This window comes from Alosa sapidissima, chromosome 6 (assembly GCF_018492685.1).
Source record: "Alosa sapidissima isolate fAloSap1 chromosome 6, fAloSap1.pri, whole genome shotgun sequence".
NCBI lineage: Eukaryota > Metazoa > Chordata > Actinopteri > Clupeiformes > Clupeidae > Alosa > Alosa sapidissima.
The window spans coordinates 3726064-3752189 of record NC_055962.1 but is presented as its reverse complement, the minus strand read 5'-3'; the positions used below and the strand labels follow the sequence as shown (position 1 = coordinate 3752189).

Here is a 26126-nt window from a genome sequence, read left to right as displayed (position 1 = left end):
AGTTCCTTTCAGTGCTACGCTGTGCTCTGGAAGCTTCACCTGCAATCATGGGGAATGTATACCTAAGGCAGATTAAATGATCATGACCTACTTTTTTAGAGGCAAATGAAAGGAAAACTCTGAAGTGGGAGGACTAATCACTGAGCGTTCTGAAACATTGATATTTTGAATTATGGTGTGCGTCTCTGGTTGACATGGGCTGTGTGCTAGAGGTGAAGTCTACCTTTTCTATTGCCAAGACAGAGAGAAGAAAAATAGAATGGAAAAGCTATCTGAGTGTGTGATTGCAAGGCGTCATCGGTAAGAGATACAAAAGCTGGACGCACCCTTTGACAGCTTGCGCTCCACTCTTTCAAGCACTGTGACAGGTGAAGAAAAGAGGGAATGTGGAAAGAGATAGCTATCAGGATTTGTCAGATGAGAGATGATAACAAATCCAAATATGAAGGATGAAAAAAATGAAACCCCAGAGGGTACTGCACATGTTCTTTCCCTGTCATGAATGAATAGACTTAAACACCCAGACACAAAAGAAAAACAGAAGTATCAAATTCTTTAGAGGAATTTAAATATCATTTATACTATGTGTTACAAAACAACATTCAGCTGTACTACATACAAATGTATGCTTTTATGTATGTATGTATGTCTACAGCATTATTTATATAAGAGGATTAACTCAGGTTTATAACAAAAAGTACCCTAGCAGCAGTTATCTGTAAGGTCTGATGTTTCTCAAAGGTCTGAAGTTTGAGAAAAGATCAAATGCTGGCATATTGCATGTTATGGGAGGAGGGCACGTTTTGGGGCCATCAAAGACCTTCTGGTCCTAATATCCATATTAGGCTTGACATCATTAAGGTGCAGTCACAGACTTAACACTCACATGTAAGGTATTTTTCATGTTGAACATCTGAATGTTTTCACATTATCACAAATGTGATATCCTATCAAATAATGACATGAAAAAAGTACCCAATGCTTTTTCATATGCATGGATTTACTCATCTCTTCACAAAAGAAACTGGGTAAATACTGGGCTTAAATACATCCATGCACCATCAAATTACCCACAGACACCTTAAATACAATGGCATAAAACTATTTAAACTGGGTTTAAAAGAAGATATTCTTTGGAGGGAAATGAGATCTAATAACTGTCATTATGTGTCACTCAAATGCCAAGGCTCTGACAGAAAGAACATTATCCTCCGGCCTCAGTGGCAGAGCTGTCCTGTGAGCATTGACTGTGTTTGCAGGGCAAAGTTGATGAGCTGTGAAAATGACTTATTATGATTTCAGATGCTGTATCTGTGGTGTCAAGGGGAACCGGATTTCAATTTAAAGGCAAAAATATAACTTAGCACCCGTTTAGACGCAAAATGTGCTCTTGGAATGCCTTTGTTACACTCAGGCCGACATGAAAGGGTGCTCTTGGAATGAGGAATAATTGCTAATCTTGTTTCTCAATAAAGCTGAGTTTCCTAATCCTCTGATGTGGAGCTATCTGTGGGAATTAAACGTGTTTCTTTTCCTTCGCTTTGTGTCTCAGAGTGTCAGTGTAGATTTCAGATGTTGAATCGCTCTTTTAAGAAGATGTAAAGCACAATTGTTTCTTGATTTAATTATCTGATAGCATTGTGAGAGGTGTGCCTTTCCAATTAAATTCATGCATCAGAGTCTGTCTTGTCAATCTTGACCAAAACCCTCCTACTTTTTCCCTTCTTTTCAGCCCGATTCGGTGTCACAGGGTTCAGCCGATATACATCATTCTCTGTGTCTTCTGCTTTCCATTTCAAGCAGGCCCTGAAAAAAACCCACTTTCTGACCTCTGTCTGTCATTGAACATTGTGTTAGACACTGTCTCTACAGCCTGCATGCCATTACTGTGTAGGATAATGCAGAGTAATTGCTTGTACATCTATGTCACCTATGTAAATGGAGCTTGCTGCAGGTATAATTCCTTATCAATTATTAAATCATGCAGGATGTCGCTTGCTTTGCATCTTTTATGTTTATGCCTTAAACGCAAAAAAAGAACACTGAGCGCAGGCTCAGATACAGCCTGGAGAAACTCCAATGATCTGTTGAATTATAAGCTTTGCATGCTGAGCACTCTTTACCTACTGTCTTCAGCCACAATATATGAACATACGGCTAGCTGAGTGCACCCTGTCTATCAGATAATAGCTGCACAAGTTTAATAATTACACATATAGTATTAATAATTACACATGGTTTAAATCAACTTAGTTGTCTGCTTATTTTTGTTTTGCTGTGTGTCATAAAGCGTCATGTAGTGGCCACTTCTGCATGGCCAAACATTGCGGCTATTGAACTAGCATAAGGAATGTCCACATGGTGTTTTGGCGTGCATGTGACTGGGGTTTTGTACGGCTGTCAGTGGAGAGATGGTGAGTCCTTGTGTGATAAGGAGCGACATCAGAGATAGTGCGAGCAGAGGCGGGAGAGAGCTCAAGTGGACGGCAGAGGCCTGACGAGGGACAGAGTGATGGACAGGACGGGCAGCGCCAGGGGAGAGCGGGCAGCTCGGCTACGGCTGGTTAGAGGGTACGGAGAGAACAGAGCAGTGGTGAGCGGCACTGCCCCGCTTCAAAGCCAAGAGCCAGTCAGCACTTTTACCTCCTCCTCTACCCCAACAAAGACTTAACTGACTCCCGAGATGAAACGGACCGGAGGAACTGGGGCATGTGTGTGCCGATCCCTTTAAAGCTTACATAATCCCCCTTTCTTTCCCTCAAGGAAAAATTAACTAAATCTGAAGTCAAAAGTCCATGAGGGGGCTTTAATGGTGGCAATGAGGAGAAACTTTGGTGGGAGGCACTGGCATCTCATTAATGTCTGAGCAGGTTAGTGCCCAGTGTTAAAGGATTTCTACCTCTCTCTCTCGCTCTTGTTTTTCTGTCTTTATTAAACAAGCTGTTTCTTTTCTCTCTCTCTCATTCCTCAGTAAGTATCCCGCCACTTTTCACTTTTTTGGAAAAGGATTAAGTGGAGATGTGGGAAGTGGATTCTAGATGGACAATTGATGTCTTAATGATGGCAGGTTCTTCTGAAGGCCTCTCATTAATTATCTGACAACTCTTCAGCTGTTTCTGGGGAGGATGAAATCATTTGAAGCACTAAGACTTGCAAGAGAAAGCAGTCCAGTCAGCCATGTTTTTTTTTCCAAGTGAAAAAAGATGCTCTTGAATAAATCATCAATACTTTTACAGAAGTAAAATAACTTCTCTCTCTTTTTGAGTATAAGCAAAAAGCTCAGCAAACATATAAGCAGGTTTACTGTAAAATAGTAGTCTATGGGTGTGGCTTAATCAACTCCTGACTAGGACAGAGAGAGGCCGATTCAAATGACATAATAATGTGGCACAGTAAAATCCAACATCAATTCAGCCCTCACTGGGATTTCACTCAACACATTGAGCAATACAATCTGCATCGTGACACCACCATATTGAGCTCTCTTGTTGCCTTTTCATCAGTGTTTGTTAATAGTGGGGATCCTACGAGCCAGAGGCGTCAGGGGCCTAATGGCATGTTGTTTGCTTTTATCACCTCAGATGCTTTGGTGCATGCCATTACTCTATATGTGTGTGTGTGTGTGTGTGTGTGTGTGTGTGTGCCCTAATGTGAACTCATTTGGTCCCAGCTTTATGCCATTAGCTTGCTGATTGAACAAAAATCGCTGAGGGTTAGTATATCACCATTAGTTGTGTTACTGTGAAATTAAAAAATCAATATGTTTCATATTCCCTATAGCCTGAGGCAAAGCAAATTCACCTTAATATTTCTTCCCAATAATGGCTGTTATGATGAAGAAAAATGTTGACATGATATAAACGTGTTGATCTATTTCCCAAAAGCTGCTCATTTTAAGGAATGTGACCGATTTAGTGGCACTGTGTAAATGGGAATAAACAGACATGAGGCTCTGCTAGTGAAATCATGCCTGAAATGAGACAAGAGACCAAACTGGGCTGCGTATTCTAACATGATAAAGAAACACCTCTGTTGCGTAAAAAGGGAAATGCAAATTAGAATAGGTCAATAAGTCATTTTGTGAGTTGGCAAGTTGGTAGGGAAGTAAGAACAACTTTCTTGCAAAATGCATTTCTGTCAGGCAGAGGACTGCTCGCCCTGGGACAAGTCTTGGAAGCAGACTGCAACACAAGCTGTGGATCAACAAATTAAATGCTGTCAGCATTTTGAAGCAGGCTGCTTGAGCAACAGTGAAATCAGTTACTCCTTCATCAGACCCCCATCAGAGTCACATGGGCTTTTGCATTCTTTCTATGATTTTAACATGGAAGTTTAGACAGCATACCCCCCCCCCCCACACACACACACACACACTGTCTTGACTTGCTTGATTTATAGGGAATGGCTGAGTAATGCAACACTGTTACCGCATTTGGAAGGTGAAATGGTGTGCAAGTCTGCAGTACCTGAGATGAGAGTCTTTATAGGAGCTATGGTGAACCCCGTCACCCTCCTCGCTGCCAGTAGAGCAAAAAGACAGGGCAGCAGCATAATGGTGGACTATGAATAACCTGCTGGGATCTTAAAATGGAGACTGATCTGAAGTTAACCCCCATTTTAAAATGGGCATCGCAATGATGCATTTGCATCCAAATAAGTGAGTTCTTTTTGGTGGTATGAAAATAAAAGCTAATATTTCAAAATTAGTAATTGGGGAGTTCATAGCTGCACAGTGGCCATTTGAAGGGCCATCGGAGGCTATTAATTTAAGTCAGTCTCAGTAATTCAGGGCTGTTATTAGTGAGCTGTTGGCTCACAGTGGGCCTATAAGGAGTCTGTGTCAGTAAATTTCCTTTAAACTGTTGCTACCCTCGACTGCATTCATCAGTAGCAGAGACACCTGTTTTGGTTTGTTGTGCTCTGCAGTTATACTGAAAGTGACAGTCCTCAGAGAACCATTATTACAGCCAAACGTGTATTCTGACTTGGTGGTGCAGTTTTACAGTGCATAGTTCCTCTTTTTTGTAGAACTATGTAGAATAACATCCATCTCCAGCTTTTGGGTCTTCAAACAAATTGGCTGTGTAACATGCCATGCCTTGAGTCTTTCAAAGTGGCACTGTAATGTTCCAAGCCAAGCAGGAAGGGCTCTCTAGAGGGCCTGTCAGACGCCACAGAGATGTGCCTATGGCAAGCTCAAGCGGTCCAAACCTGGCCACATGGGGCATATCTGTGGACTCTAACTCCATAAGCTCTGGGTCCCCGTGGAAGTCTGGACATCTTAATCTGTCACTCCTGGAGTCTATGAGTCCCGCAGGGATGATCAGAAGATGAATGTGCAGGGACTGGCTCAGTCATCAAAGCAGCCTTCCCAGGGCTCTGCGACGCTCCCAACAACTGCTCTCGAAACAGCACTTAAGAGCCCTCTTGCCATCTAATTAAAATGAGGAATGCGGCACAGAATAAAGGAAAATAAAAAAAAAATTGCTTAATGAAATACAACCACGACTGCATTCATTGTCGTACATGTTGTACTTTTGAGAGACAACTGTAGATTTTGTGCAGTATGTTTCACAAATAGCATATATTTTTGATATGGTATAATGATATGTAGTTTGTTTTTCTACCATGTAAAAAACTGAAAGAAAAAGATGCTGCCTTCCTCTCCTTTAATGCAAATGCATCAGTCATTCTGTGTATGATATTGCCTCCACTGGCGCCTTGTCTGCACTGCTTTAAATGCGATCAGTCAGTGGTGTCTATGATTTGTAACTCTGACTGCTGTTCCTCTTGTAATTAACTTAAAAGATAAAAAACAAAATTATTCCACATGCCACTTTGACAATTAGTCAAGCTAAACAGCCTGCTGTTCTTTCTAACAGATTACCTTGCTTGGATCCATTATGCAGAAAATGAAACATTTTTTACATGATTTTTATAGGACAAATACCCAAAGGAAGGTCTCCCTTACCAAATTACAGAAGTGTTCCTTGAATAATTCCTGCTCTCTGAATTGCATAATTAATAGTTTCTCTGAATGTTTTCTCACTTCAACAAAACCTGAAAATTGAAATATGGCAGATAGGACCTTCATTCAATCAAGCCAATGATGTGTTAGAAAATCTCCCTGGTTGAAGTGACTAATTGGATAACACATTCACATTTGTATGCCTTTATCATTTTCTAACCTCTCAGTCATGTCTTTCATAGTAAGTCTGACTGAGGGCAAGGATATGAACCCCATAGCTACTTGTGCACCAGGGACATGGGGTGGTATGATTACTGTGCTTTGCATTTCTTAAAAAGCTCATCCAGACCCACACCAACTGGGGCCACAACTGTGATTATAGCAACAAACCACTGTCAGGTGCAAATGGGTGTGATCTGCCCCACAACAAGCCCTGTGAATGTCTGTGAATTTCGCAACACTTTGTATTTCCTGTGGGGCTGGCTTCCCATATTACTGTGCTATAAAAAGCATTCACATTTGCCTGCGAGCACAAGCAAACCTACATCTCAGGCGGCTTCTGGCTTTTCTCTGCTGGTCGCTATTAAATCTGTGGGTGGTGTTTTCCTCCGGGGCCTCCCAGGCCCCAGCCCGCCCCCACCCAGCTTGGGTGCAGCCGTCAGGCAGGGGCCTGATGTTCTCAGGGTGTCCCTCCTTCATCTGAGTCGCTCAGTTTGGGCTGTTGTGGAACAGGACACTGACACGTTCATAGACTTATGGATTCCCATTCCACTTTACAGTGTTTTAGAGGTTCCTGTGAGAAAAAGAGAAGGGTGAGAGATAAGGGAGAGAGGGAGAGAGAGAGAGAGAATTACACACTCCTGAAGGGATATAGCCTACAAACAAAAATGCATGTCACTGCCTGCTGATTGTGAGGATTTTAATATGGCACAAGCTTATGAAATGTGCACTGTGTTTAACATAGTGCGGCTTTCGCTTGTCTTCTCAGTTGTTAAATAGAACAAGGCATGTACTGTATGCATTTAGAACATCTCCCTAGCCCATACAACACCACTATAGGGCACATAATACAACATCACTCTAGTGCACATATAATACCATACAACATCACTCTAGTGCACATATAATACCATACAACACCACTCTAGTGCACATATAATACCATACAACATCACTCTAGTGCACATATAATACCCTATAACATCACTCTAGTGCACATATCACTCTAGTGCACTTATAATACCCTATAACATCACTCTAGTGCACATATAATACCCTACGACATCATCCTAGTGCACATAAAATACCATACAACATCACTCTAGTGCACATATAATACCATATAACATCACTCTAGTGCACATATAATACCATACAACCTCACTCTAGTGCACATATCACTCTAGTGCACATATAATACCATACAACCTCACTCTAGTGCACATATAATACCATACAACATCACTCTAGTGCACATATAATACCTTATAACATCACTCTAGTACACATATAATACCTTATAACATCACTCTAGTGCACATATCACTCTAGTGCACATATAATACCATATAACATCACTCTAGTGCACATATAATACCCTACAACATCACTCTAGTGCACATATCACTCTAGTGCACATATAATACCATACAACATCACTCTAGTGCACATATAATACCCTACAACATCACTCTAGTGCACATATCACTCTAGTGCACATATAATACCATACAACATCACTCTAGTGCACATATAATACCCTACAACATCACTCTAGTGCACATATCACTCTAGTGCACATATAATACCATACAACATCACTCTAGTGCACATATACAGTCAAACATTTCTGGGACAAACCTAAACAGCCGTGACTTAAAACCTTCTATGTTTGCAGTGTGAACTATCTGTCTTCGGGATGTCATTTAGATATCTCAGCCACCATGTACAGTATTGAGATGTCATTTAGATATCTCAGTCACCATGTACAGTATCGGGATGTCATTTAGACATTTAGTCACCATGTACAGTATGTGTGTGATAGAGGCAGGCACACGAGAAAATCTGTGCTACAGCACCTCATTATTCTATATGAATTACTGTAAGTGGCATGTGTTTCATTTCAAACTGAAAGATTATTTAGTAGCCTACCTGTGAACTGAAGATGTGGTGCAGTGTCCATTAGATCAGCAACTAGTCATTTAACCCGTCTGGTACTAGTACTGATTGACACTACAACTCAAGTGAACAAATGCATTTTAATATGTGCTTTATTACAAATGGGTCATAGTGCAACAAAAGAGTATGTATCAAGGGGAAAGTGAATTGCCAACCATTAGCATAATAAATAGGAAAAGGGAAAACATTAGGTAAATAAACATTGAAGTGAGTCCTTGTCTGCTTGGCACCAGTTGTGATGTACATTGTTTATTTTTTTATCAATATTTGTGCACCATAATTGCATCTGTTTGACTTGCTCTAGGAGATCAATTAGTGACCTGCAACAAGTGCAATATATGTGAGGAGGTAATGACTTTCCTTTCATGCTTTAATTTATCAGCGATTTGCCAAGTCATCTGAGCGACTGAAAATTAACGTAGCCCTCTTTAATTGTGTTTTGTGTTTGTCTTGATACTTTAAGTTAATGCTGCTTAAAAACCCCCAGCAGTTCATTCTATGGCGTGAGTCTCTCAGGCATCAACAAGACGTAATGAATCAACTCATCAGCCCAGACTCAGTGGGACTCTGTCTATCCTAAGGTGACTTTGGACATTCAGCACTTGCTGTCTGAGTAAGCAGGCTATTATAAACTTTCTGTTTTTTCATTGTGGATAATATGGCCTAGGTGTACTAACCAACATACAAGAAACAAGAAAAGGACACATAAATGTCTATTGTTGACCTGTGTTACCAATTGTTATTGAGGTTAAAAAGTAGCTTAATACAAAATAACTTTTTTTTAGCCTATGGAGCCATCAGACTTCATCTTGAAAACACACATTTCTAAACACATTCATGATATAAGAAAAATAGTACAAATCTTTGCATGTTGTATTTCTCTGATGTCAAAAAACAATCGGTGTAACAGACACTCCTTTAATGTGTTTCATTTGGAGAAATTACTGATTAATGCATGACAAATCATGGCAGCCTACATGATTTGTGCATGTGTGATTCAAAGAGACAAGGATGTTAGATTCTACCTATTAACTATCACTGTTTCAAAATGATAGCTATGCCACAGCACGGTAAAGTCATATTTAAGGCACACTTTCTCTCAGCTGGCCTCTTCGTTTGAAACCCCGCCCTTGAGAGAATCTCATTGGTCGAAGGCACAGCGTCTCTAGCGTACCTGACGTGGACTTTCCCCTTGTCTGTTTTGTTGACTGGCACCAGAGAGCCCAGTCCCCGCCTACAGCTGCCGCTGCTATTTGACTGAGGAACGATTATTTTGTTCACACAGAGCTGGTGGAGCGTCGTCAATGGGAAGAGAACGCGGCGGTGGAAAAGCGCATTATATCTTTTAACTTCCAGTGACACGATGGTTTCGACTTCAGTTCTGTGTTTGTGGACTATATTTTGCCTTCATTTATGTTGTTATGTGAACACTGGAATAGCACAGAATTCGAGAGAAGGTAAGAGTTAAAGTTTCCTTCTCTTGCATCCTATGTTCGCATCCCGAAAAATAATCAGTTGTGCCGCGCAGTGAAGCCCCAACTACGATCGCATTTGCCGTTGACAGAGGCATCTAGCCTAATATAAAATTTAGCTAATTTGAACAATAATTTTAAATTTATATGAAAATAACGACTTACACAATAGATTAGGAAGAGAGACATCAAGGTTTTGGGGCATTTCTCGACGCGCACTTGACTGCATATGAATCCTGTTTTTATCATAGTCATTATGGATTCGCTCAAAATTAATCTGACAGGACCGGGACGACCTGTAAATCCATTTTTCAACTTTTCATATGAAGAACAGCGTTTAAGCTTGTCGTTCGATTAAGTGATCTCGTATATTAGATATTTTTGTAATCAGACTTAGAAGAGAAATAGCCTACGTTTGGAGATTGTCCTTTACTAGTTCTCATGACAGTCCTAGGGTCCTAAAATACATCGGGAAATGTTCATCAAAATGTAGCCTGAGCACTTCTTTGCCCCAACCACAGCCTATTGATTTCACCGTTTTTAAAAGAAACCCAGTTTAGTTTGAAGTCGACACAACTAAGGGGACGGGTGTATGGGTGGATGTAGGCTAGACATAACTTCAAATGACAGTCCCCAGAATTATCAAACTTTGTTGATGGAGGGACTATTGTTAAATGCACCGAAATGAAAGCAGCCAATTTTACCAATTCGATCAAACCCAGCTGAGGCCATTACAACTGCTATCATGACCAACCAAAAATCAAAACACTAAACAGCCCAATAACAATGCCGATACCCGATTTACTGAAGCCTTTTAGGTTGCCAGCGATTTTAGTACACTAGGCTACAGAGTCGAGAGCGGCGTCATGGAATGATGTTTGCTAGCATGAGTTGTGACAAACTCATAATTTCTAATATAGAAGCTACCCATGAATAATTACGATATGAGTATATATCATTGCGTTAAGTTTGAAGCATTTTACCATGGGATGTTCTGAGATTGCACGAAATTGCCATTGCCTGTATTTAGTTATCGCAACGCGTTCTGCGGTGTTGTTTATGGCATTCATCTTGAATGAACAGGGTGAAAGATTTTGCGTTAGGCTATAAAGGGGGATGTCTATAGATAACTCCAATCACGATTTCGGACACCCATGATACAATGAAATTAAGGTGAAACAGAATGTGAAGCACGACATTGGCTTTTACGCAAGACAAGACTTTAACAGTGGAGCCATAATTGCAACCTTAAGAATGATTTGACCTTCCATATAGGCCCACAATTAACTCATAATGATACAACAAGCCACGGCGAGCTGAGTTTTTATTCGAGAACAGGTGCCAACGGGACACGACATGATGTGGACTCATGCAGTAGATTAAATGCGGACACGTTTGCGTGTTTCAGTTTTTTAGGATACATTGAACAATATTTCTGTTTCCCTCCACCTATTTCACACGGATATTGTCTAAACTCTTAACCAAAATGTTTAATGGTATTCACCTTCATTCTCGCCGGCAGTGATCTTACTGGATTCTAAGGCGCAACAAACAGAGCTGGAATGGATTTCCTCTCCGTCGAGTGGGGTAAGTGAACGGCCTCTGAAAGTTCATTCGCTGCCATGCAGGCCTTTACTGTTGCTCACTTCTCTCCTTATTATTTTGCTATTACTACGGGCAGCGTGCAAGGACACGGTATCTTACGGAGGTCACAACTGCATGACAAACCTGAGGTCGTGGTGGGAACCTTATGACTCATTCCACAACAACTCATTTATCCGGAAGGCAGAGGAATTAAAATAAGTTGGTCTCAGTAAGCTATGCAACGTAGCATAAAACGTTACGAGAAAATGTGAATGGGCCACTGCCTTCTGAAATTAAACATCACCAACCAGGAGACATTCTAATCCCTGTGCTGTGACTTTAATGCAGTTGCAATGATATGGTACACTGTATAGCTCGATGATTTAGGCTATATATCATCCTTACTTTTGTCATTCCTAAAATCGCAATACCATATTCCACACCAAGATACCATATTCTCACAAATAGCCCACTAATATGTTGCGTTTTCGTCAGAGACCATTTTCCGAAGATCAGCCTGATCATAAGCCTTTCTTAGTGAACTTGGTGACTATTTGTATTAGGTATATTTATCTAATATATGCACACCCTAATAAACTATAGGTTAATGCTCTTTCTTTCTTTCTTTCTTTCTTTCTTTCTTTCTTTCTTTCATTCTTTCACTCCCATAGTTTAAATGTAATTTATTGTTTAATCAATACTTTATGCATTTGTAGTTGCCATGATTATTCCCTGGTGATCAACAACATATAGAGGAGGAGAGAAGTCTTTCGGAAGCACTCCCAGCGCTCTCTAGTCTACACTGTTATGCCAGTGCAATTACTCATGAATTTGTTGTGATTCTGTTTCTGCCTCCTCCAGTTATTTGTTTATTAACCCTACATCCACATTCAGTGCATTCCAGAGTGACAAAAGCAAATTCTCTATAGTGTTGATTGCAATTGCAATGTTTTTGTTGTTCTAGTGGGAGGAGATCAGTGGGTTGGATGAAAACTATACGCCCATACGTACTTACCAAGTGTGCCAGGTCATGGAGCCAAATCAGAATAACTGGCTTCGGACTAACTGGATAGAGAAAGGTGATGCCCAGAGGATTTTTGTAGAACTGAAGTTCACCTTGAGGGATTGTAATAGCCTACCAGGTGTGGTGGGGACTTGCAAGGAGACATTCAACTTGTATTATCAGGAAACTGACACAGAGGTTGGGAGGAACATACGTGAGAGTCACTATGTGAAAATCGACACTATCGCTGCAGATGAAAGCTTCACCCAGGGGGACCTTGGTGAAAGGAAGATGAAGCTGAATACCGAAGTGCGTATAATTGGCCCCCTGTCTCGACGAGGGTTTTACCTGGCCTTTCAGGACGTAGGGGCCTGCATCGCCCTGGTCTCGGTCAAAGTGTATTACAAAAAGTGTTGGTCCATTATTGAGAATTTGGCGACTTTTCCGGACACGGTGACTGGATCCGAGTTCTCGTCCCTAGTCGAGGTGGAGGGTACGTGTGTGAGCGATGCAGAGGAGGAGGCTGACAACTCTCCCAAAATGCACTGCAGTGCAGAAGGAGAATGGCTGGTGCCCATTGGGAAATGTATATGCAAAGCGGGATTTCACCAGAAGGGCGACGCATGCGAACGTGAGTACTGTTATATTCATTTTTATTCAAACCTCACCCCTCCCTCAGACTTTTTAAAAGACAACCTGAGTAGCATGTAAGGAGGACATGGTATAGAAGAGCACGCAACCTTTAAATGCGTCTATCAAAAAGTGTTTTGAAAATAGCACAGCACTAAATTATATATTTTTATTCATAAAGTATGTGAACTGTATGTTGATGTACAGTCTTAGATCTGTCATGCGATGCCCCAAGCAATTAACTTCAGCAATTAGCTTCAAAATATTTTTTTTTTTTTATGATCCTTGCTGTTACCATTTTCTGTGGAAAAACAATGAGAAAAAAAAACAACTAGGCTGCTTAATAAGTTAAATGAGAAAAAATGGAAATAAATTCTCAGCATAATAATTGAAAGCAATTTGAATTGTTTGATTTGCTGTCTTTTAATTTATAGCTAAAGCTGTGTTGACACAGGGATTAAATGATAACTTGCACTTCAGTTTAGCTCGATGTTCTTCACCGAGAGTCCTCTCCCCTCCTTCTGGCATTGGGCCAAGGCAATCACTTGCAAAATACACAGGTCTGGAGGAAGTCCAGCCAATCTCTCAGTATCCCTTTGCCCCTCCGAAACGACCCTGACACAGAGAGAAAACAAATAGCCACCACACTGTGGCATTTAGGCCTGGGGATATTTATGAAGGGTTCTAACAGGAAACGCAATTAAAGTCACTGTGGATACATGCTCGCTGGTGTTTTTGCCATACAAAAAAGGTGGCCAGGTCTTCCGTAGCAAGTACGGCTAAGGCCTAGAAGGGTGCTGGTAGCTGTATAGAATTTCAATTGCCATCCTTAGACACTGACACATTATAGCAGTCATAGTAGACTGAGAAATCGGGACGTGTTCATGGAGTGAAAATGTGTGTTGTTGTCCTCAGTCATATATTTTTTTAGAGGGGAGTAAAAGTAGAAGCCTCTCCCTACACAGCCACTCACAGGCATTTTGCAGCACATCACTCAGTATAATTTTCACTGATGTATTGCTGTTATGCCATACACAGTACTGTGTCATTTAGTTTCCATGTGAAGGATGGCTCAAGGATCTCATTATGTTGTCCAAAAATGAAGCTGCTCTATTGTGCTGGTAAATAGGTGGTAAAAGACTTTCAGAGTTGTTCAGCTGGAGTAGGATACTTCTCTGTAATCTTGTTTGTGTAGTCCTAAAGCCTAGAATAGTTTCAGAGTTTCTGAACATTCTGTATCACATCAGTAGATATATTTAGTAGGACGTCACTAAATTGGAAAAGTGGAACTGACTTACTCAGTGCACTCAATGCACTGACTGATAGGCATTCTGTGTAATCTATTAAATTAATGAAAAAAGTTAGCCCTCCCTTTAAATGGTAAGTTTATCCCATCTATCAAGTTATTGCGACTCTACAAAAATAGCTTGGTGTGTCATCCAAGGACATTAGAACATGTCCTAGTTCCCGACCCAACATTATCGTTTTATAACTTTTGCACATTTTACCAATGGCCTGAACATTCCGAGAAGTGGTTTATCCAACTAATGTGAAATGTATCCAGCAGCTAGCTTTTAGCCCCTGTCAGCAGCTAGCTTTTAGCCCCTCTCTGCGGATAGGTTTTAGCCCCTCTCAGAGGATAGATCTTTGGATGCTAAATGATCTGGTCAGTGTTTCCCACAAGAAATTCCATCCTTCCCCCGGTATTTTATTGCTGTGCTGTGAAGTGAGCAGACGCCCGCAGCAGACAGTGTCCATTTAATATGGGCGACAGGCCTGTCCTTGTGAGTGACCAGAATGTGTTGTCTGCAGCGCCGTCCTCCTGCACGACGCCTCCTGCCCTCTCTGACATGGCTGGCAGTCCCTCCCTTTGCACCTCCTCATTGTTCCTCTTCTGTACACCCTCCTCGCCCACCACCCCCCTCCCCCCCCCCCCCCCCCCGCAACACACACACCACATCGGTCCCCCACCCAGCAACACACCATGGTGTAAAATGCCAGGCATGAAATATTAAGTGGTGAGTGAAAGAAAAAAAATAAGCGAGTTCAGCTGTCAGTCACGTCATGTGAAGAGACTGCTCTGTGGACGCGTGGTGCCGAGGCCTCCTCCATTAAGGGACTGTTTTCGTCTGGTCATTCATCATCACCATCCAAACACAGGGACAGCATATCTCTTAGTCCTCGGGGCTTGTTCCGATCCCCCGCTCAGTGTCTTTTTAAAACTCTGATTTGGTGCTATAGGTGGCTGGAGTCAGTGTCTGGAGATAGCCATGCTCAATTCCCCTTTTGGTAGAAGAGTTAAGAGTCAAGAGTTTTGAAAAAGGCCATTTGATGTGTCTTGCAGCATTCGCAAAGTTTATTTTCCCAGAGCTGAGTGGTGTAAAAATAGTGGCCATTCATTCTCAGGTCAGCAGTGGCCACTCACAGGCATAAAGCCACTGTGTCGGACGAGGGCGAAAAAGAGCCCTTGTAGACAGACATTGGTTCCTTTGTCAACCAAACGTTTTCGACTATCACAGGAATGCATGTGACGCAATTTTAGCTTGCCTTATAATTGATAGGTGACCCAGCTCGCTTGTGTGTGTGAGAGAGGCCTGAGACATCTCAGCTATGCTTGTGCTGCTTCTCAACAGGCTACAGGCTAACAAGTGCATTAATGTGAGGATATAGCATCCTGCAGACACTAAACCCCATCCATCTACCCAGGTGTCAAAGAGTCAGACAGAAGATAGTCAGATTGTGATTGATGACAGGGACTGCAAGCGAGGGGGGCCTGTGGAGGTTAGCCCACAAAAAAGCCAAGGTGGCTGGAAGCAGCAGGCAGCCAAGAGCAGCTCCAGGCACAGGCAAGGCCACACTTTGCATTTCAAATGAAGCCAAGAGTCAGGGGTCCCTCATACGCACTGACACAGGATTGATTGATAAGGTGTGAATTTGAGGTTTCAAACAGTCGTCCATTACAACTGTAAGTAGACTTAATTATGTAAATGAGGAGAAGGCCGGCCATTCCCCATGGGGACGCAACTGGACTCCCAAATCAGTCAAGATTGAAATAATTTGTTGATGGATGATGAGGGTTTTGTCCCTGTCTTGTCAAAGTTCAGTGAATAGCTGCATTCTTTGAGGATCCAGGGACTTTCCCTTGGCTTTGTCGGAGCTGCCAGGTAGCATTGTGATGGGCACAGATGTGGCTTTGTGTCTTCTCTCCCCAAAGCAAACAGAATTGACAGACTGCACAGGCCTGATTATGGATCGCTTAAAAATGAAAGTTGCTATAGATTGTCCTTGTCATTGCACCACAGAAAGGAAACAGATTGAAATCTCAGTGGACATTTTTTCATCTTCAACATATGTGATTTTACATAGCAAGTGCTGTGATGTAGTCTATGTGTTACTCTTGATGTCTGACAAGAATAGACATGACATTCTCACACCAATATGCACACAGAACACAATGCAGAAGCACCAAGGATCCAATTTAATTACTGAGGAATATGTGCTTGTTTTCTCCTTGAGGAGCAAGTGACTGGAATGAAACAAAAGCATTTCATGCTACAGAGCCTCACTAAGCATTTTTTAAGCCCCCCACCCCCCCGCCTGTGTGTGTGTGAGAGAGTGAGTGTGTGTGTGTGTGTGTGTGTGTGTGTGTGTGTGTGTGTGTGTGTGTGAGAGAGTTGAGGGCAGTGTGTGTGTGTGTGTGTGTGTGTGTGTGTGTGTGTGTGTGTGTGTGTGTGTGTGTGTTGCCTCTTAGCTCTGGATGTAAGAGGGGGTAAAAAGTGTGAGGTTATGTAATAAGATATTGATTTTCCTCTTAAAGGAAGATTGAAGTGCAGAGCCACCCTTTTTGCAGAGTCTCAGAGGAGAGCGACTGACAACAGAGCCCTCCCAGCACGCTGGGCTCCAGTGCAAGGTGTTAAGACCCCCGGCCCAGGCACATATCACTTTCCCCCAGACGCCAGAGGGAAGGCGCACTAAACGGTGCAGCGCCGGCTCCTCTGACACCGTGTTCGCCTGTCCGATCACATCCCTCCCAACAGACAGGCGGCGAGCAATTACAAAAAAAGACATCTGTGCCCAGGTTTAGATAGCTAAGGAGAGAGAGCCCAGTGGTGCTGGAGCTATGGAACCCAGGGATCGATGGAGACGTCTGAACCTGTTAGTGCAAGTGAGAATGAGGGCTGCACAGTGGCGGGGGGGGGGGCTTTGTTGTGTAGGCAAAATGGGGCTCGAGAGGTGACTCCTCAGGCAAGCAAGGGTCAACTGCCGCACTCATCCATCTTCCTCTGTGGCAGTGTGCTGTCAGTGGGGCTGCTCATGTTACTAAGCAGAAGAGGCAGGTCCCATTGTGCGTAGCGGCTTGTTTGCAACCATGTGTAAATGAAGTTAATATTCACTGACCTTATGCGCTGGCCATGCCGGACCTCCGTGTCACTGAGGACAAAACTGCTATTTGAGACAAAAGAGAGAAAATCCTTTCTTTCTTTATTTCTTTTTTTTTTGTTCTTCACGTCAACAATTTATTTCACACTCTCTGCCCACATCTGGGTGTGCTGAGATGTTCACTCCCATTGTCTGTATTGATTAGAAATATTGCTTTGCCGCTGATTCGGCTTGTCAGGTTGGATTGATACACATTTGAAATGATAAATGTTTTTGGAATGATTTCTCTCCCTTTCGGGACCAGCAGGGCCTGTGGCTTAATAGGACAATAATATGCCTTGTGCCGCATGCCTAATGAATGGTGGAAGGAAGAGTGTGTGCTCCTTCAGGGACAGTTTAAGACTCCATGTGTCCACAAAACCATTAACTGTTTTATTATGCGCTCATGCAAATCGAGGTGAGTTACCTCACTTTGCCCATACGTGTAGAAAAGCAAAGAAGGCATTTTTTTGTAAATAGAAGTAAATATTTGTATAGTGTCAGAGCAAAGGCTGATATTTGTTCAGCCATTTCACAACTCAAAAAGCAGGCTCAGGCTTCAGAAAAGAAGGATCAGTGATTATCTTCCCATCATGTTGGGACTGTCGAGAACATAGCCAGATATCTAGCAAGTGTTAAAGTCTTAGTTGCCAAGGAGATATCTCATTTTTGCTCTTCTTCCTTGGATGGAAGAAAAGTGTGTGTTAATGTATATTTACTCAAGATGAACGCTTGTTACAATGAAAAGCTTGTTTATTATAGCTTTCCGAATCACAATTTAAACCATTCTGTGTCCCTTATGTTCTCCAGAGGAAGGAGCTCTGCTTGAGTCAGCTAATGAGAAGCAGAAGAACCTCTCTTTTTCTCATAACAAGGGATTAAACGAGTAAAAGCCTGCTGCAGACAAACACAAGCTACTTTGTAGAGAGATAGTCTGGGGTTGAATTTTTTGCTTATTAGCTAGCTACTTATTGATATAGCTTGAGAGCATGTCTGTTCCAAACACAGTAACTGAGAATAGCAAAAGCACTTCTTCACTTCACATATACTTTCTCTCTCTTTTTGTTTTTTGCTTTTCCCCAAATTTTGAAATGTCACAACCTCCCAGCTCCAAGACTAATAAGATTCCTCTCACCCCATGGAGGTAAGATTAGCATTCATTGAAACTGGCTTTTGGACAGGAGTGGGGAGATGTCTGCAGTCTTTGGATGTGGACCCACGGCTCTGGAGGTCGCATTGAGGGGACGACTTGTGCCTTTCCCAGCCCCACGCGGCCTGACGGATGGCCCGAGCGCGCGTCCAAGGGGAACGGTGATGGACAGTGTCTGGAGGGGGCCCGTGGCTGGGCTGACACCGTCCCTCTGCTCTGTCACCCCCTGCCACAAAGCCGAGGGCTGAGACAGACAGACAGGCGAGCAGGCAGACGGGCAGGACAGCGAGAGAGAGAGACACACAGAGTCAGGAGGTGGGGTGGGCGCAACCCCGTGATAATGCCGTCCTGCTGACTGGGGCCGTTTTCACCACTGATTAGTTGCGGTCATCAGAGGCCTCTGGGCTGGGCAGACCTCTGGGCCCTGTGGCTTTCATCTAGCCGATAGCTGATCCCCCCTTTCTCCTTTAATGCTTTTCATCAGAGGATCTCAATGGGCTCCACCACATCGTCCGTTTAAGACCGCCGCCTCACTTTAGTGTTTTTTTTTCATCTCTCTTTCGTGCCCACTGGCTTTGCGTGTGCAGTGAATTAAAAGACAGACAATTAGGCAAGGACATCTTCCATGTCAGGGAGAATCTGTTCACAAAGCCAGCGCTGCTTTATGAATGATAGTTGTTTTTGGAAGGCGGATAAGCTGTATTTTCATCGACAAGCAGGCCAGTTGTCTCCACAGGCATAACATTATGGACTGGAAATTGATTTAATGTTAAGCACAACCTTTGCTTTCTACTGAAAAATCTTTGTTTACAAATGATTATGATAGCTTTGGGGAAATGCTACAGATGCTGAGGGTCTGTATTTCTATAGTAGCCGTGAGTAGTGCTTCTCTCAGATCCATACATATTAGGCATCTAAACACATTTGTAGTATAATATGTCTCAAACCACATCTTGGGAATGAGTTTAGCTAGCTTATTAAGTTAGTTTCAAAGCATTGAAGTATTATTAGTGCTTGTTTTAAATCTAAGACATGAAAAATGAGGATCGGGTGTAAAGGGTCTGCCTTGGTAGTCTTTGTAGGTAGGTAGGAGTGTCAGAATACAATGTATTAGGAAGTAATTGTGCAGTAATTGCATTGCACATTATAGTTATTATGAACATAGTGCTAGAACACATTAGCACACAGGCAGGAGACATTTTATGCCATTTTTTTTCTTTTCATAAAAGAGAAAGCATGAATGGAAAAATATAGCACAAACCCTCACAGGCTTTGTGTATTCTGTCTGATTGTAGACATATTGCAGGTGTGGAGCCAGGTCTGCTGAAGCCTGCATCCAGGTCTGGTTGATGTGAAGAGGGCTATTCTCTGGGCCTGCGTGGCTCAGTCAGAGGGGTGACCCGCTGTGTCCTTTAACACTATGTAAGGGAATGCTAATCTGCTCTTTGTTTCGGGGAGAAATCTACTTATCTCCCCCCTAGCACAGGTACTGCAGATGAATGGACCAGTTGTCTCCATATGCCAAGCTAGTTCTGAGTCACCCAGCTCTGTTCCGCTAATCCATCGGGCAATGTGTGAATTAGGAAGAACGAGATCATTTGGAACCATTTAATCTGACTTTCGGCCCCTTTTTCAAGACTTCTAATCCGTGACTTTTTCCCTTATTTCCTCCTATGATTTTTCACTGTGCAACACTGTATTCATTGCCCAGAGTATGGGAGGGAGTGCTGGAAAAAAGGCTGGTCTGGCGAGTAGGGCTTAGGTGTTGGAACCCTATCCATTCCACTGTGTGGTGCCTTCCAGCAGGGTTTCAATTCACTCCTTTCCTTTGTATGGTCCGCCACCATTTCCTGGGTAGGCGCCTTGCCCTCTTAAAGTGGGGGATTAAAATGTCTAGGGATGAATAGTTGCAGAGATTTTCCTTTTATAAATGTCAGAAAAAGAATTCACAAGGATGAGTTCTTTTTTTTTTTTTTTTCAGTCGGCTGCTTTAAGATATGTTCCCTCAAGATAAAAGTTCGGGAGAAGCACCTGTTGCTCTGCTTCCGAATTTGGTGTCAAGATAGGGCAGAGTAGAAGATAGTATTTCAGAGATAATATGCATCATGTAAACAGCCTGTGTAGTGTCATACACTCCCCTCATACAGGTCAAATGTTAAATAAGGAAATTATATGATTGAATAGTAAGGCTTTTTAAAATATAATTATGGATGAATTTATGGATTCAGAATTACAATAATTCGACCATAATGAAATGGACATCAGATGTTATTTGCCTGAGTGAATCCAGCCAGACAAAAACAAGCTGAGATGAACACAAGCACGGGGAGGGGAAAGCCAGCTGAAATGGGGAAGACACTGAAGAGGAAAACAGGACAAGCGTCCCATTTTTACACGGCCTCCTCTCCGGCTGATATTTATAAAGACATTTCCGTATCGACTTTGTGGCGGCGGCGGTGGCGGCGGAGGCGGCGGAGAATGTTTTGAAAAGGCACGACGGCATTTTGAAATAAGAAAATAAACAGTTTCCTTTATCACGTTTGACCCGCTCCACCTGGCATTCATCAGCAGCGGGGCCCGGCGTGTCGGGCCTGTCGGCTGCCCCCCCGTCCAGCCTCCTCTATCACTCTAATGGGCTGTTATCTGCCGGCCGGCCCCAACACTCTCTCTCTCCCTCTCCGCTGTGTCTGTGGGCTGTGCGGTTAGCGTGGCCGCGCATTCTTTCCACATCCATCCCGATGCGCGGGCGGATTTAACACATAATCAGGCCGGATGGCAGGGGCCTGTGGGAGGTCTGGCCATGACAGGACGCATCAGCACCATCATGGGGGATGGACTTCTGAAGGCCATCTTCCGTGGCAGCAGGGTGTATGAGTGAGTGTGTGTGAACGCTGCCTCTCTTTCACTCCCCCTCTCTGTGTGTGTGTGTGTGTGTGTGTGTGTGTGTGTGTATGTGTGTGTGTGTGTGTGTGTGTGTGTGTGTGTGCTCTCACCTCCATCTTGCTTGGTGCAGGATCATTAAGCCAAGTGCCCCCATCCCCATTAGGGGCCTTGCTAAAGTGAGCTGGGGCAGATGTTGGGGAAACTCAATCTCAGGCAGCCGCTGCTCCTGTGCTGCTCAAGTGCCCTCTGTCCACCCACAGTGGTCGGCAGAAGATAAGGACAAGCGCCCTGCTCATGTCTAAGGGCTACTGCTGCTGCGGTTGCTGCTGCTGCTCGAGTGCTAGTGTGTTGCATTCTATGTTTTATTGAAAGCTAAAGCCATTACACTTTTGTAATCGTGCCACCAGCCAGGAGGCATTGTGTGAAATACGATCTGTCAATCAAGGGGCAAGATTATCTGGAGATGGAAAAAAAAATACAGTTCAAGTGCGGTGGCGTCACATCCAGACTTTGGAAATAATTATTGAGGGCTGTGGCCACAGGAAATGATATGTCAAACTGCCACTAAATGCCACTTCATGTTGAGGAGCTCATCCATCGTTCAAGCTATTTCTCCTCGCTGCTCGCTACATCCCTATCCTGTGTGTCATTCAGTAGCCAAACATCACAAGGTCTTGGACGCAATTCAATAATGTTAAGGCTCTCGGGGCTAAAGGAGAGAGAAACAAATGTAGACTAGGATCTTAAACAAATAGACCATTTCATTCTGTACACTTCTGTGTGTCTGTGCGGAGACAGCACCTCTTTTGCATGATCCGTGGTCTCTCCCGATGTCAATTGTGATTTAGACGTTTAGACTGGTGTAAGGCGAAGCGTATTCCTCACTGGGCTCCAAGGCCTTTCCGGTTCTATCGGGGCTGTGTTTAAAAATGCTGACTGTGGATTGTTTTCCCCCCTCGCTGAAAGAGAATGCCTGACCGCTGGAAGGCTCTTGTTGCCTGCTAAGGAGACCAGCGGAATGTCAGGCAGTTTTAATTTTTCCCCTACCGCCCTTCTCTCTCTCTCTTAAATCTCTTAAATGAAGTGTCTTAACTAACTGACTAATTTCTTTGTCATAAATCTGTCCAACCGTAGTAGTGCTTCCTGGCAACAAGGCTGTTGGTAGCAACCAGATCTCTCTATGTATTCAAAATAGTCTTTAGATGTCCACATGTCTTAGCCTTTAGTCTTTATGGTGACGTTAATGCTGAGGAAACCTGTGTAATAATGATGAAACCATTGTCTGAGTCCCAGAGTCTTTACACAGATCATGCCTTGTTTACAAGCCTGTTATGCAAGTCAGTACCTTGTCTGGCTAATGCACCCTTGATTGCATTGACTATAAACTGCTGACGACTAGAAGCACGTAATAATTGCATGAGCTATTACATCTGGGTCTCTCAGAAAAAAGGCAGGCCATCATTAACTGCAGTCTGAGACATTAATATGTTAGCAAGAAACGCGAGCGCCAGACCCAGGAACTGAGCTAGCCAAAAGCAGTCCTGTGTCTCGGATAAGAATACTTTGCTTTCGAAGCTATGTTTGTGTATGTCAGTCACGGCGAGCTTGTAAGGGGTGGGGCCAAAATAGGAGTGCAGACACAGTTCCCCATGTCACAAAGACTTTTGATTATGGGCCTAATTTATTGCTTGGGTGCTTACACAAACATCTCTGCTATTCAGACACATCGATAAACACTGTCAGAGCACCACAAAAATAGTTTTTTTTTTTTTTTTAACATACTCTTAGACATAGAGAGAGGAAGGTGGGGAGTGTTGACTTTTTGCAACTCCCCATGTTCTGACTCTGCCCATGCTAATCTGGGTATATTAGCATGTGGGCAGCCCTGTGCTGGTGGTGGAGCGGAGCGGTCTAAGCCTGAGGCTCAGCGCAGATCAGGCTCCACACAGGAGCTCAGACACCCAAAGGCCAGCCGAATCACGGGCTTATCAGAATGTTTTACTGGGCACAAGCCTGCCCCAAAGACACTGAACAAAAACACGCAACTGTTAGCCTGTTGTAAAATAAACTAGTGAACGTTGCGTAGGACAATACTGTACTGCAATAAGGCTTGTGAGGTTTTACATGTATCAATAAATGTGCCGGAGGATGCGCTGTTAAAATGGCACATCATGTTTAAATAAAGGCAGTTATCCCTTTTCTAGCGAGGTGCTATGAATTAAACATGTTTAGGTTCTTCTCCTGGGCCAGAAATGCTGTTCTCAGTTACCTCATAGGTAAAGAAATACTGGAGATAAAAATCATGTGTTTTTTCCCCTCGCCTCCGACCCTGTGCTGAAAAAGCTCTTATTTCATGGAGGCAGTGGGCTGAGATGAATAGGCAGTGACAGGGCTTTCATGTTGTTGAAATGGGGATACCTTGTCCCATAGCCTCCTCATCTCACTCTGGAGGTGTTAAAATGTGGAGGTCCGCACTCCTCTATCCTCTCTATTTTAGACTTGTCACATACATTTGCAGGAGGATTTTGAGCCCCTGAAAGAATAATGAAACGTAGATCTGAACCGGCGCGCTCGGAGAGTGAAAATCGATACATTTTGCACAAATTACTCATGAAAAATGCATCCTCACATAACATGATAGTTTTTATAAGCTGCCATCTGAAGTTCTATGGATTGCGTGCCCATTTTCGGGCGGAATATAAAAAGAATGTGGCCCAGTTTTTTTCTTTGGCTAAACTGGGATTTGCACAAACAGCTGGTCTGCGTGGATTAGCTTTCTTTAAGTGTTGAGACTAAAAGGGCTAAACCCAAAACAGATTTTTCTGTCTGTTCACTGGCACAACATAAATTGGGATTATAATTCATTCACTTTTTGAATCACTTTGCCTGGTGTGCTCTGTCTGATGTAATTTATTCCAAATCGGTTTGCAAATATAAAGTTAAATTTGATAGTCCTAAATGACCTTATGTTTCTCAGATGTGGTTTACAGCTGAATGGATGTTTTTTTCTCTCTCTGTTATCTGCAACAGGAGATATAAATCAGAGATTAAATGCAGACACAAATGACACAATTCATCACTCGCTCCCCCTGCTACCAGCTCAATTGGTGTCTTTTGAAGCCTGACATATGTGAATGTCATTTCGGTTGGCTAATTGAAGATGAAACTCCAAAATTCTCTGTTCAGTTTTGCGTAACCTTGTGTCCACCCCGCTATGCTGGTGTGCAGTTGAGAGGGTGAGTGGGAGCGCAGCACCTCTCCTCCACCCCACACCAGCGGTCAGACATGTGCTGCCGTGAGGGCAGACCACTGATATGTGATTTGGATCTGAAGTAGATTTGTTCAGTATGCATATGAAGCCTAAGGGCCCAGTTGATCCAAACACCAGCTGTTCCCGTCATGTGAACACAACCCAAATGCTCCTTTTTACCCGTCCTTCTTTTTTTATGTGAACTGAAGTGTGAACAAGGCTCTCTCTCTCTTTCTCCCTCCCTCCCTCTCTCTCGTTCTGTTGCTCCCCCTCTTCTTTCACCCTTCCCCTCCCCTTGGCTGCCCTCTGTCCCTTCTCTCTCTCTCTCTCTCTCTCTCTCTCTCTCTCTCTCTCTCTCCCTCTCTCTGCAGCTTGCGGGCGCGGATTCTACAAGTCTTCCTCCCAGGACCTGCAGTGCTCCCGCTGTCCGGCGCACAGCTACAATGACAGGGAGGGCTCGTGGCGCTGCGACTGCGAGGACGGCTACTACAGGGCGCTGTCTGACCCGCCGTCTGTGGCCTGCACCAGTGAGTAGCACCGCTGAGCCAACAAGTCATGCCCCCCCCCCCCCCCCCCCCCCCCAAACACACACACACACACACACACACACACACACACACACACACACTCCAACCAACCCCCTGCCCCTCCCTGCCCTTGTTCAATTTTTCCCCCACGCACGCACGCAGACACACAGTCCAGACCCCCGCTGCCCCAGCTCAAAATACTTACTCTGGTCTTTCCAAACCTCCAAATCTGTTCTCCATCCCGGGCTGAGCGGGAGCGGGAGCGGCCCTCGGCCTCCCAACATGTCCTTATGATTATGTTCATAGGGCCGCGCTGCCTTTCTCCCGCCCCTCGTATGGTAGCTAATGATCAGAGCAGTAATTTGCAGTTTCCTATCTGCCAAAAAAAAAAAATGCAATTATAGGCAGGAGAAGCAACGCAGGCAGCTTGTGGGGCTTGGGCTGTCGTCGTGAGTGTGGCAATTATGGAGCAGGCGCTGATGAGTTGTTTACACAGGCCAAAGGATCCATTTTGAAGGGTGGGGTCATTTGCTCCCAAAAATCCCTGCTCCCAAACATGTTCATTCAAGACATTCAGGCAACCCAGAGCTGTGTGTGAGCCTCCCCAGGAGCTATTGACTGTTCTCCCAGCTAGAGTGAGGAATGTCGGATTCCAGGACAATGAAATCGGCGTCAGGCTGAAAGCAACACATTGTAGGCAGTGGCAAAGACGTGGCTATTAAGGGTTTTGGGTTCGTCTCTGACAGGCTGATTTATTATGTGTACATTAGTCAAGAATGTCCTCCCTCTCTCTCTTGCTCTCTCTCTCTCTCTATTTCTCTCTTTCTCTTTGTCTCTCTCTCCCTCTCGCTTTGTGTATGTCTCACTCGCTCTGTCTGCTGAAACCTCCTGGCTCCCTGTTCATTCCGTGACTGAATCAAAGAAGAGAACACTCCAAACGCAATTCCAGCTAATTGTTGCCCGGTGCTCCCACAATCTGCAAACAGTAGAAAACAAAAGGGCCACATTCACCAAGGAACAACTAGGATCATTTTGTGAATGATGGATCCATTACTTTTCCCA

The 26126-nt window shown here is 43.6% G+C and overlaps 1 protein-coding gene across 5 annotated transcripts in view; it reads left to right on the top strand.

The window, feature by feature from the left end:
- The first annotated feature begins 9447 nt into the window (after positions 1 to 9447).
- epha7 (eph receptor A7) overlaps positions 9448 to 26126 on the top strand; it is a 54402-nt gene continuing 37723 nt past the window's right edge. For all 5 annotated transcript variants that reach the window (XM_042094610.1, XM_042094608.1, XM_042094609.1 and 2 more), the window contains exons 1-4: positions 9448 to 9603; positions 11141 to 11205; positions 12167 to 12836; positions 24909 to 25064. In XM_042094610.1, coding sequence (XP_041950544.1) covers positions 9510 to 9603; positions 11141 to 11205; positions 12167 to 12836; positions 24909 to 25064 — 985 coding nt within the window. In that variant the 5' untranslated portion in view covers positions 9448 to 9509. The remainder of the gene's footprint in view (positions 9604 to 11140; positions 11206 to 12166; positions 12837 to 24908; positions 25065 to 26126) is intronic.